Source organism: Stenella coeruleoalba (assembly GCF_951394435.1).
Source record: "Stenella coeruleoalba genome assembly, chromosome: 11".
Classification (NCBI taxonomy): domain Eukaryota; kingdom Metazoa; phylum Chordata; class Mammalia; order Artiodactyla; family Delphinidae; genus Stenella; species Stenella coeruleoalba.
Genome location: NC_137157.1, coordinates 18953298 through 18967255, shown reverse-complemented (window position 1 = coordinate 18967255; position 13958 = coordinate 18953298). Strand labels below are relative to the sequence as shown.

At 42.3% G+C, this 13958-nt stretch overlaps 1 protein-coding gene across 1 annotated transcript in view; it reads right to left on the bottom strand.

The window, feature by feature from the left end:
• The window catches only part of PAH (phenylalanine hydroxylase), a gene marked incomplete at its 5' end in the record, with an annotated part of 71021 nt that extends 57913 nt beyond the window's left edge, over positions 1-13108 (bottom strand). Inside the window, 2 exons of the mRNA XM_079937744.1 lie at positions 5574-5681; positions 13049-13108. Coding sequence (XP_079793870.1) covers positions 5574-5681; positions 13049-13108 — 168 coding nt within the window. The remainder of the gene's footprint in view (positions 1-5573; positions 5682-13048) is intronic.
• Between the last annotated feature and the right edge of the window lie 850 nt (positions 13109-13958).

The window sequence follows — 13958 nt, the reverse complement described above, 5'->3', positions numbered from 1 at the left end:
TACCTCTAAGTGTCTAGTCTTGGGCAGCTTGCTTAGTCTGAACCTGTGTGTCTCCATCAATTAAATGATGACAACCGAACACACCCATGTATTGATACTTTAGATCTCTGTATATCTGCCTGTTTGCTTGTTCCCTCCCGTGGCGAATTCACGGTAAAACGATTAGCGGAGTGCTGGCAGAGGAAGGGAGACCTCTTCTTTGCAACTTCCCCCAGGAGCCTGCTTCTAATTTTATAGCCCATTACTAAGCCACTCGCAGTAAAGGCTCTCAGGAGACTCCTGTTCTAAGAAGGCGTGGGATGTGAGCACGTAGAGGCTAAAAATATAGAGAGGTACGGAAAATGCAGAGAATTGAGAGATGAATCTGCTGAGGACAGTGGGATGTTTGTGGGTTGGCAGATAGAGGGGTGGGTATGTTTCTCATCGTTTGGCCCCAATTCACTAAACCATCTGCTTCACTGTCCCTACCACCCACCCAATACATGTAAACACTATACATCTGTATCTTCATTATAATAATCAAGCCTATTGTGTTGCATTCTGATGTTGCTACTAGCTGAAGTCTAGTAGACCACAAGCCCAATGGCAGGCAACATCATCCCTTAATGGGATGATGACTTTGGTGTTAATCATCTAAGGAAAAGACGGCAGTGCTCATTAAGCATGGAGGTGACTGCAGGAGTACTTAGCAAGGGACTCACAGGGAGCAGGTGATTCTCCCATATGGAATGTCTCTCCTCCATTGCCAATCTTGGAGGAGCTGGAATGTATTTTTTTTTTTTATCTTGGCCATGCTGTGTAGCTTGCGGGATCTCAGTTCCCCCACCAGGAATTGAACCTGGGCCAAGGCAGTGAAAGCCCAAAATCCTAACCACTAGACAACCAGGGAATCCTTGGAATAGATTTTTATCTTCTGTCTTTATTAAGGAAAAGTAAGTTTACTTATACCATAATTTTTGCTTTGATTCTGCCCTGCCTTTTATTAGCTGTTTTGATAGTAATAATGCTTGAAATCAAGGGCTTCCAGCACCCTTCTACAGTAGAGATGTTTCCTTCAGGTGATTTGAAATATGCTTCCTATAATTTCTATGCTTTGCCCTTTTGCCACTGAAGTAATAAAAAATAACTAATATTCTTCTTCTACAATGGCCCTTCAAATATTTGAATGAACCTATCGTTTCCTCACCCCATCTTCCCTCTTCAAGCCAATTAAACTTAATCCTTTTATTAAAAAAAATATTAATTAAATAATTTATTTATTATGTATTTATTTTGTCTGCACCAGGTCTTACTTGAGGCATGCGGGCTTCTTAGTTGCGGCATGGAAGCAGGATCTCGTTCCCTGACCAGGGATCAAACTTGGGCCTCCTGCATTGGGAGTGCGGCATCTTACCCACTGGACAACCAGGGAAGTCCCGTTAATCCTTTTTTTTTTTTTTTTTTTTTGTGGTATGCGGCCTCTCACTGTTGTGGCTCTCATAGAGCTAAGAATTTAAGAGTCTCTGATGCTCCATGACTCTCCAAAATTAGGGTGCATAGAAATAATGAGAGCAAACATTTATTGAGCTCTTACTATGTGCCAGATACTTTAATAAGTACTTTGCATGTATTAGTTCATTTAATTTTCACAACAGCCCTACAAAGCAAGCTTATTATTACCTTCATTTGAAAAATGAGGAAATAAGCCACCAAGAGGATAAGTAACTTTCCTAAGGTGACCCAGCTCACATGTGGCACAACTGGTTTTTCAACCGAAACAGTTTTGTTCCAGACAACATAGTCTTAATCCCAATGCTGTTCTACTCCTCAGGGTCCCAAACCTAGGTTATAACTGATAGTCTGGAGCTCCTAAGTCTAAAATAGCATAAGTTCAGTGGAACACTAGTGCCTGCAAAATGGTAATAGGTCTTTCTTGAACAAGGTTCCATGACCAAAAATGTCTGGGAAATTCTGAGTAAGATAGCATTGAAAAGGTTTCCACTCTGCAGGGCTTTCCATGGTCTTTAATATTTTCACAGGCATGATGGCTCTCCAAAATCTAGACACAGAATTTTTTAGCCATATTTACCCTTGTAACTCTCTAGTAAAACATCTACTAACTTGTGGCATTCAACAGAATATTGCTTAGAAAACACTGTCCAAAAGTGTAGTTTAGATTTTTCCTGTTTCTTTTTCTTTCTTTTTTTGCCATCTATTACCTTTGATTTCATTTTATATGGTCTAGAAGTTTAGTGTCAACTACACAGTTTAAAGGGTTTGTCTGTAATTTTATCTAACACTTACTTCTCCATCTCGTTCAGATACCATGAAAGACATGAAGTACACAAATACACTGTGGCCACCATAATCTTTTGGTTCTACTAAGTTACTCTGCTTTTCTTTAATGGCGCTGCCCTGACTCTTGGTCATTGCCATTTGCTATACATGTTCACAAAATATACTAAGTAATTCATTCTAAGTTTGGGGGTGTTTTTTTTTTACTTTTTTGGGAAAAAAATTTTTAAATCAAGGCTTTTGACTGTCTCTAGTCATCTTTCTCCTCTTCACATGTTCTCAAAGATTTCTGATAGGTTTCATAGAACACACGTGAAAAGAGTAAAGGAATAGATATCGTATGAGCATCATCTGTGGGCTCGGTCATACCATGCATCTCACATAGCACATAAAATCTCATGGCCCCAGGGAGGTATGGTTCATTAGCCCTACTTTATAGATGAGTAAACAAAGGCACACATGTTAAACAACCGGTCAAGGTCAATGAACTCTGGGATTCAACCATCCCACATACAGTCCATGCTCCTTGGGTGCATTCATCCTCATAATTTAGTTACTTGTGGCTTATTTATTAGGTTGAAAACATCCTGTTAATTTACTATTACTTAATTTATTAACCCTGACTACGGCCTGACCTCTTAAGAGGAAAATGCTGATGAACCGTATAACACAAAGACTAGAATGTGACATTCCTACATTTTATGGATATATTCTATCTTACAACCAGCTTGTCGTTCAGACAGCACTCTCTCTCTTTTGTACACTCATGTCTTGCTCTCATTCAGGCAGACATTTTCTTCCTCCTTTTGGATATCCAAGTTTAATTTCTTTAAAATAGACTATTTTTTAGATCAATTTTATATTTACAGAAAAAATTGAGAGGATAGTACAGAGAATTCCCATATACTCTATATCCGGTTTCCCCGAATATTAATGTCTTGTATTAGTACGGAACAAGTGTTACAGTTAATGAACCAATGTTGATACCTTATCACAAACGAAAGACCATACTTTATTGGAATTTCTTCAGTTTATATCTCATGTCCTTTTTCTGCTCTACAATCCCACTCAGGACACTATATTATGTTTAGCTGTCATATCCCTTTAGGTTCCTTTTCACTGTGACAACTTCTCAGACACTTTTTGTTTTTGATGACCTCGACAGTTTTGAAGAGTACTGGTCAAGTATTTTGTATTCTGTCCCTTAATTGGAGTTTGCCTGATGTTTTCCTCATGGTTAGACTGGGGTTATGGGTTTGGGGGAGGAAGGCCACAGAGGTAAAAGGCCATTTCATCAAGTCACTCTCCATGGCCCAGACCTAAGGAGTGGGGAGCTATGCTCTCCTTCTGTGACTCCAGAGGATCTACTTAAATTATTTGGCATTCCTCTGCCTGGGAGATTGGTCTCTTCTCCATCTATTTATGTATGCAGTCACCAGGTAGAATTTAATTAAAGTACTAGGGGTGAAAAATTACTTGCTTCAAAAATATTCCTTCTTAAAATCCAGGGCAAAAGTGTCGTTTTTTGTTTGTTTGTTTTTAAAGACCTTCTTGTTAAAATTAATTTTGGCTACATTGGATCTTTATTGCTGCACACAGGCTTTCTCTAGTTGTGGTGAGCAGGGGCTACTCTTCGTTGCGGTGCGCGGACTTCTCATTGCGGTGGCTTCTCTTGCTGCGGAGCACGGGCTCTAGGTGTGCGGGCTTCAGTAGTTGTGGCTCGTGGGCTCTAGAGTGCAGGCTCAGCAGTTGTGGCACATGGGTTTAGCTGCTCTGCGGCATGTGGGATCTTCCCAGACCAGGGCTCGAACCCATGTCCCCTGCATTGGTGGGTGGATTCTTAACCACTGCGCCACCATGGAAGCCCCCGAAAGTGTTTTTGAAAAGTCTAATTTCCTTTGCTCATATTTAAATTAAATTTCACTCTTAATTGAACATTTAATATGTATATTGAAACTGAGTCTGCCAGCAATCCCACTACTGGGCATATACCCTGAGAAAACCATAATTCAAAAAGAGTCATGTACCACAATGTTCATTTCAGCACTATTTACAATAGTCAGGACGTGGAAGCAACCTAAGTGTCCATCAACAGATGAATGGATAAAGAAGATGTGGCACATATACACAACGGAATGTTACTCAGCCGTAAAAAGAAATGAAACTGAGTTATTTGTAGTGAGATGGATGGACCTAGAGTCTGTCATACAGAGTGAAGTAAGTCAGAAAGAGAAAAACAAATACCGTATGCTAACACATATATATGGAATCTAAAAAAAAAAGAAAAGGTTCTGATGAACCTAGGGGCAGGACAGGAATAAAGATGCAGATGTAGAGAATGGACTTGAGGACACGGGGAGGGGGAAGGGTAAGCTGGGATGAAGTGAGAGAGTGGCATGGACATACATACACTACCAAATGTAAAATAGATAGCTAGTGGGAAGCAGCCGCATGGCACAGAGAGATCAGCTCAGTGCTTTGCGACCACCTGGTGGAGGGGATAAGGAGGGTGGGAGGGAGGCTCAAGAGGGAGAGGATATGGGGATATACGTATGCATATATCTAATTCACTTTGCTATACAGCAGAAACTAACACAACACTGTAAAGCAATTATACTCTAATAAAGATGTTAAAAGAAAAACAAAAAAAAACCGAGTCTGACACAAAGATGACTCACACAAGGCTCCTTGCCTGAAGAAACTATCCTGGGGTCAAACAGAATACATTTCACAAGGCAAATAAGTGCTGCAGTTAAAAGTTAAAGAGTGCTTCGGGAACACTGAGAGGATAGCACAGGTGTCCTTCTGTATCCATGCAGAAACGGTTCCAGGACCCCATGGGTACCAAAATCCTCGGATGCTCAAGACCCTTATAGAAGATGGTAATCGTGGTACAATGAATACAGTCTGCCCTCCCTACCAATGGGCTGCATACCTGCGGATTCAGCCAAACCCAGATCGAAATTTTGGTTGAATCCGAGGGATGTAGGACTCGCAAACATGAAGGCTTGACTGTAATTAATTCAAGGAAAGTTTGATGAAAGAAGAGTGAGTCCAACACTGGCTTCCTGGTGTGCAGCCAGTGATTGTGAATGATCCTAATTATGAAATGGAGAAGCCTTAGCTCAGAGAGAATGAAAGACTTAACTAAGTTCACACAGTTGGGTCACAGATGAGCCTAAGCTGAGAATCAAGTCTTCCAATTCCAGATCCTATGTCCTTTTCGCTACATCAAACTAGAAGATAACACAGAAGTCTGCTATGCCATTATTCAAGGCGGAAATGAATAAAGCACTTACCTCAAATAAACGTAAGACTTTGGCCAGCGCACCAACTTCTTCTTTGAGTGAGAAGATCAGTGATATGGCACTGTTTTGATTGGAGTTGTCTTCAATGTAGCTTGTTTCCTACAGGATTAAATGCATTTGGGTAAAATGTTTTTCACAGCTCAGCAATTCATTCCTGTGAAGCCTCCAAGGAAGAGGCGAGCATGAACTTCCTCTTCTGGTTAAGTCTTGGAATGCAATGGGCTACATATATTCTCTACAGAAGTATATGTGTGGTGGAAAAGAAGTAAATCAAGGGAAGTAAAATGTTCAGTGGTGCTCTTAGATCAGACTTCAACTTTAGAAAGCTCTAATTATTCACAAATGTCACCAGTTACACTATAGATTCACTGCCTTTTTAATGAGCACCTACCAAGTGCTAGGTACAATTAGGGCTCTGAGAGAAACAAAGATGAATGAGAGGATGCCCCATTCGTCAGAAGTTCAAATATACATACACATACGAGATAAATTTAAAAAGATCTTAGAGGTGGTATAATATGGTACAATAATTGTCCCAGGAAAACATTGAGAAATACAGGGTGGAAAATACTAAAAATAGAACACACACAGGCTTTTGAGTCCAAAGACATGGGTTGGAATCCTCTCTCTTCCATTTACCAACCAGAACACTTTGGGATAGCTTAGGCTTCTTAACTTCCTCACGTGTGAAAGCAGGCTAATCTGTAGTCATGACAAGCCCTGTCAAAACAGTATTCAGATGATGAAAAAGATAAAATAGTTTAAATATAATATTAAGAGAAATATGTAAAAATGATGGAAATATTAAGAATACCCACGAATGATTTCTTGGCCTTTGGCAAAGATGTCATGGGAACATTAAACGTGTTCCCAGATGCTGGGGTCTGAGACACCAATTGTTGAAAAAGAGTCACTAAGTACATAAAAGCACATATATAACTTATTGGAAGATGGATGCCTTCAAACGGCAAAGAATGTCAAGGATATAGCAACTTTCTACATGCATGTGACAGCAAATTAAGGTGGGACTAGGGTTGCCATTCCAGAAAGGGTTTGCCAAAATCTTTTAAAATTTTAAAGTTAAGTGTTAAATTAAGTTTTACAACAATACATAGAGTTCCATGTGTGCTTTCAAATAAACAGCATATACCTAAACTGGGGGGAAAAAAAACAACCCATGCAGAACAATTACTCTCTTGTAAGCAAGTTAATGAAATTAGTGGAATGGCTGTTACATCATCTCCATGAGAAGGCTGTGCTGGGCAGGGTCTCAGTGACTTGGCATCATAAGCCCTGTATGAACACGGATGACCCTCAGGATGAAATTCTTTTAATTCAGATTCTCCCAGAACCTTACCTGAAACAGAGGTGCATGGGAAGAACCAGAATTATCAGCAAGTGTGACTAGGGGAAGCCTTAAATGAATTGCAAAACTGAACTGCTATATATCCTTATATGGACCATGATATTATCTTTCTAAAATTTATTTTAATCTACCGTACATTAAAAGCCCCTATAATGTCCCAGATATTATAAAAAGCACTTGATTTGGATTATCTCATTTAATTTTTTTTTTTTTGCGGTACGCGGGCCTCTCACTGTTGTGGCCTCTCCCGTTGTGGAGCACAGGCTCCGGACACGCAGGCTCAGCGGCCATGGCTCACGGGCCCAGCCACTCCGCGGCACGTGGGATCTTCCAGGACCGGGGCACGAACCCGCGTCCCCTGCATTGGCAGGCGGACTCTCAACCACTGCGCCACCAGGGAAGCCCTATCTCATTTAATTTTGATAACAATCTAGAAAGTAGGTTTTACTACTTTCCAAGTGCCCCTTTTATTGATGACAAAATGAAGGTTTAGAGAAGTTAAGTAACTTGTCCAGAGTTGCATGGTTAGCAGTGGAACCCATGCCACTGGATCCCAGCATGCTGTCCATGAATCACAGCTTCCTGCAGGCTCTGCTCTACCTTCCGTCTCTAGTAAACCCTGCCAGAGACACGCAGAGCAGTCTCTGATGTCAGTCTTCTTCCTAGGAGATGACACTGAGCCCTCAGTTCTTTCCAGTTTCCTTGAAATGACAAAAGATTTCCATTTCTAATTCACTTGGCAACATTCTCCTCTCCTGTTGGCCTCCAAGAGAGGGAGCCTATTTCTGACACACCTCAATGGTGTCACCTATGACTGGGGCCATTCAGACGTGAACGCACCATGCTTGAAACTCTGTCATCCACCACTTTCCCACTCCTGTGTGTGTCCAGCCAATCACCAAGTCCAGTCTGACCTTCTCCAGAAATGATTCTCAGGGTCAGGTCCTTCTTTGGCTCCCACTGCCACCACAATAACCCAGCTCTTAGTGATCTGCAGTGATTGAGCCCTGCTAGCAGAATTTTGCTCGCGTCCTTATTCTACTCAGTATTCTTTAGGGGCTCCCCGTGGCCAACAGGATACAAGACCTCTTTGTGATATTCAAAAGTCCCCTTAGTACCCCACCTCCTGAGCTTCACCCACAGGAACCTCCCCTCCAGAAAACTGGTTCCTCCTTGCCCTTTCAACTCCTCATTAGAGTAAATGCACTGCATTCCTCCCTCTCCCCCATCCTCAAAAGCCCTCTTGGGTCTCACTTCTCTCAGAAAACCTATGTACTCCTTAGCCAAAGTGAACAATCCCTCCTTGATCTGTTTGTTCCATTTGGCCTCTGGTACCCACATGGGACTTGATAATTGACTCAAAGAGGTGGACTTGTCTTAAGAGTTCGTCTAGTTCCACACTCTCATTTTTCAGATGGGGAGACTATGGGCCACCTGAGATCATCACACAGGCAGTGGGTGGCAGATTAAGAACTCAGGCTCCTGCTATGGAAAACAGTATGGAGTTTCCTCAAAGAACTAAAAATAGAATTGCCATATGATCCAGCAATCCCACTCCTGGGCATGTATCCAGACAAAACTCTAATTCGAAAAGATACATGCACGCCAATGTTCACAGCAGCACTATTCACAATAGCCAAGACATGGAAACCACCTAAATGCCCATCAACAGATGAATGGATAAAGAAGATGTGGTACATATACACAATGGAATATTACTCAGCCATTAAAAAGAATGAAATAATGCCATTTGCAGCAACATGGATGGGAGCTAGAGAGTGTCATATTAAGTGAAGAAATTCAGACAGAGAAAGAGAAATATCGTATGATATCGCTTATATGTGGAATCTAAAAAAAAATGAACTTATTTCAGACTCACAGACTTAGAGAATGAACTTATGGTTGCCAGTGGGGGAAGGGTGAGGGGAAGGGATAGTTAGGGAGTTTGGGATTGACGTGTACACACTGCTGTATTTAAAATGGATAACCAGCAAGGACCTACAGTATAGCACAGGGAACTCTGCTCAATACTCTGTAACACCTAATTAGGAAAAGAATTTGAAAAAGAATAGATACTTGTATATGTATAACTGAATCACTTTGTTGTACACCTGAAACTAACACAACATTGTTAATCAACTATACTCCCATGTAAAATAAAAAGTGAAATAAAAAAGAAGTGTTATGAAGGAGAAAACACAAAGATGTGATATATATATATACAATGGAATACTACTCAGCCATGAAAAGAATGAAATAATGCCATTTGCAGCAACATGGATGGATCTAAAGATTATCATACTAAGTGAAGTAAGTCAGACAGAAAAAGACAAATACCATATGATATCACTTATATGTGGAATCTAAAATATGACATAAATGAACTTCCAAGAAATAGAAATAGACTCACAGACATAGAGAACAGACTTGTGGTTGCCAAGGGGGAGAGGGGGGTGGGGGAGGGATGGATTGAGAGTTTGGGATTGGAAGATGCAAACTATTCTATATGGAATGGATAAACAATGATTTACTGTGTAGCACAGGGAACTATATTCAGTATCCTGCAATCAACCATAATGGAAAAGAATATATATGTATATGTATGGCTGAATCACTTTGCTGTGCGGCAGGAACTAGCACAGCGTTGTGAATCAACTATACTTCAATAGAATTAATTAATTAACAAAAAAAGAACTCAGGCTCCTAAATGTCATTCATTCTATAGAATTCCCTCTGCTATAGACACAATGTCCACATTAAAGGCTCTGTTTCTTGCATAGTAAGGGCTGTACTCTGGTCCAATCACCAGAAGCTTACTCAATACCACTCCTAACAGCCTATACCTTACCCACGTCTGTCCCCTTTCACTTTCGTCATTCTCCCCATATACTTTCTAGATCAGGGTTTCTAAGTGGGTGTTCCTTGGGTCTCCACTCCAAAATTACCTCGTGATTCCTTGTTTGAATGCAGATTCCTGGGCCCCACCCAAACCTACCAAATCAGAATATTTGGCGTAGGATCTTAGAATCTGCATTTTCAAAAGCATCGCAGAGGACTCTTAACCATGCAAGATTTTGAAACCACTGATAAATATATAGCTTATTTTTTTAATTATGACTTTTCTCATCTGTGTCTGCAAATTCACATTTACCATAAGCCTCTACTCTTTATTGTTATTAATATTGAAAGTAGAGCCGGCCATGACTGAGTACCCACCATGTGCCCAGAGCCATATCTGGTACTTTTTACAGTTAATAAACATCACCATTGGTAGAAACTAGCACTGGCAGAAAAAAACAGTTTACATATAATAGCTTATTCAGTCCTCACAGTCGCCCCATGAGATGGGTGCTGTTATTTTGAAAATGAAGGAATACACTCAGCGAGATTAAGTGGCTTGTCCAAGGACACTCAGCTAACGAGTGGCAGAGTCTGCATGTGAACCCAGGTCGAACAACTCCAAAATCTTTAATCCACTCCCCAGTGACCCAACTGGGACAATAGCTCCCCTTTTCAAAGCTTGAGGGACTTGAAACAAAAGGAAGCCCGTGGAATTTTGTGAAATGGTGTGGCCTTGAGTGGATTCTGATTCCAGCATTGTTATGCGGATCAGCATGAGATCTTGGACAAACCTCTTCCAGAACGTGTTTATAATGGCTCATAATCTATACTTTATTTGTTTCCAATAGACATATGAGTTGACTTAGAAAGACATGTACACTCAGGACGCATAAAGGTAGAGAAAAGTAGCTCCGAAACTAGAAAAGAAGGAAGAGGGCAGGGAGAAAAATCTTTACTAGCAACCAAGAAGGAAAGGATTTTGATCACCAAGCAATACCCTTAACAATAGAAATACAGTCTCTTTGGTTGTGTCTAATAAATACATTCTGTTATCTTTGGAAAAGAGCAGTTTTCACAATTACCAGCAATTAATCTGCAGCAAGGATATTCCAGCGGCACTGACTTTCAATCGTAGTGTTTTTGGGGTCATGGGAGGAGGTGTGTATTCACATGTGTGATTATACATACACACATCTACAGTGTAAGACACCCCAAAACAAGATGCAGACATCCTGCCTTGGACATACTCTGCCTCTGTATTCCAGAATTTATCTGCAGGAGGAAGCAGTGTGGTGGAGGAGTACACAGGGTGTTGGAGTCACATCTGGGTTTGAACCTGGCTTTGTGCCATTCAGAGCTGTGATTTCTAAGTTCCCTTAATCTTTTAATCCATCACCCTGTTCTATGTTCTTTACAGCACTTATCTCTACATGAAAGTATATGTTCATTTGGTGAATTTTTTTTACTGTCTGTCTCCTCTACAAGAATGTAATTTTCATCAGGGCAGAGGTTCTACTGTGCCTGGCTCAGAGTAGGTGCTCAGTAAGTCTTTGTTGAGTGGATGAATGAGCTGAACATCTTTCGCAGGATTGTTGTGCTCGCAGGTGGAGACCAGCCTTATGTCAGGATTACATCTAGTGTGTTCTGTTCATAAATGTGTCTTTTTTGCAGGTTGTCAGAGCTGGAAGGAGTCCTGAAGACTATTCTAGTTCAAAATCCGCCCCCCCCCCCAATTTTACAGATACCAGACTGAGCCTCTCCAGCCCGATTAGGTGACTTCCCAGTACATAGCTTCAGTAAACCAAACATGAGAGCCCACAACTCCTAACTCCAGGTCTGGCATCTTACCACTGCAAAGCTCCACCAGCCACTGTGCTTGACTCAGTGTGTGTTCCTCCTGCCAACGTTCTGATGCATTTTGTTGAACAAACAAATCATTTCTGGCTAGACACCCCTGGCATTTTCCTATGCTCCAGGAAGTGTGCTAAGACCTTTATAGACATTATTTCCCTTGATTCTCATACTAACTCTAGAATGTGCATATTTTTATTCCAATGTTTCATATGAATAGACCTGAGGATCTGCAAAGTTAAATCCCTTGCTTTCAACACACGGGTGTTACAGAGCACTCTCTAAACCCTCCTCTTTACCCCCAGTCATCGACAGTGACAATTTGTGGTTCTCCATCTTCTAAGTGCTCTACAAATAAAACTTTAGTCCCCAGAGCTCCCTAACCAGATCGCTGCCCCTAACCTCCCGCCATAGTCACGGGGGCCCCACGGCCAGCAGCACAGAAGCTAAACGATGGCAAAGCTGGCATCTGTTCTGGGATCTGACGCCCATGCCATCCCTCTTCAACACGAAGTTCTGTCTCCCAAGCCCTACGTACCATTTTCAAAGGAAGTCTTTCTTTCAGGACTCAAAAAAAGTTAGTCCAAAGTTCTGCAGTCTCTAGTTATACTAAAACATCAATCATCCTCTGCTCTCCAGGCTCCCTGTTCTCTAGATTGTTCTCACTAATCCTACAGTTGACAGATGCCTTAGACCCATGTTATCTCCCAGGGCTGGGCTTTAAGTCTGAACCCCAGAATCTGGGAGTGTGATCAGTCGATTAAAGAGTGTATTCTGCAGTTGTTCACCTCAAGGGAAAGGCAAAAGTTCTAGCGAACGGAATACACCCTGGACATTATCCCTGCCACATTTAGGGCTCTCTTACATTCCAAGTCCAAGGCTAACTCTTGTGCATTTTCCCCTCTTTTTAATTTTCTTCTTCCTCAGGTCTGAGTAAGTGTGAGACGTCTTCAAACGCCATTTTCTCCCAAAGGTGAAAAAAAGCTACAATTTCTCATAATTTTGCCATTTTGATACCTGGCTGAGAACAGTTATAAACATCAAAGAAGAGCAGATCTGCATGGACCCCAACTGCCACTCCAGATCGTCAAGGACCACTTTACAGAAGATACAGGCAGTGATTTGTCCAAAGACAGGCAACTAGTTGGTGGCAGCTCTGGAAGCCAGCTCCCTGGCTCCTCAAGCCGTGCTCTTTCCCTGAAAGCCACACAGGACAGATGTCCTCTCACTGGGAAACATTTGTTGAGCACGTGTTATCTGTCAACTTCCTAGACATTTTCATCATCTTCAAATGAATTCAGCATTCCTGGTGAGCTCATGGGAGTAGGAAAACCCAACACTCCTCAGACCTCTTTCCACCGGGGGCCAAACTCCCCTCCCTGCGCAGCTAAGGCCCGCCCTGGCTCACCTGTCCAAAGTCGCTGAGTTTCCTGACCGAGCCTCCGTTCTGCAGGACCACGGCTGACATGCTAGCTCCCAGCGCGTGCGGTCTCCGGAGCTCTGGGGCTTCAGTCGCAGGCGGGTTTGCAAACAGTGCAAACAGCACGTGGTGCTGAGGTTTTTAACCTGGCGTTAGGGAGGAGAGATTCCAAGGTGTCTCCTGCCGCGCTTACCCGCCACAGTCACGCCCCCGGTGGGCGTTGTCCTGACGCGGCGAGCTCCGGGTCACCCCCGCCTGGACCGCTCGGAGGGGAGGGGCAGGGGGAGCGGTGTGGCTGGTGACGGGAGTACGGACTTGGCTTGCCTGCCTTGGATGGAGGAAGGCCAACAAGAGAACGCAGGGCCAAATGTGCCCTGGCGATTAGACAGGTTTGGCACTTCTGGGACTCTCAGAAGCCTGGGCACGGGTTCTCTGCGATTGGTGTAAACCTGTGACAGCCGGATGATAACCTTTATAAGAAAGAGAGCCAAGATCTTAACTGAGATGGGGGAGGGGGGATTCCTTTCTATGTTACCACTAAGGAAACTGCCTTTTTTGTGCTCTGACTTCAGAACATCACATATAGGTGATGTTGTGAACGCTGGGCACAGTGGCTAAGGAGCAAAGAGAATAATAAGATAAACGACCTGGGTTGAAATGCAGCCATGTGTCCCGGAGCTGTTTACATCACTGCTGGGAGCACCCAGAAGAGGACGCAAGCTCAGTCTTGCCAGGATGTTTTAAGAATGTGGATAAGAGAAAGAATGAGGTGATGCATTTAACACTATTACAGTTCATGCCGTATAGTTAAACACTCCATAACCAGAAGTTATTGCTTAAAAGTATGCAACAACAAATGCTTACTGCGGACCCCTCTGTTGCATGCCAGGTGGTACTG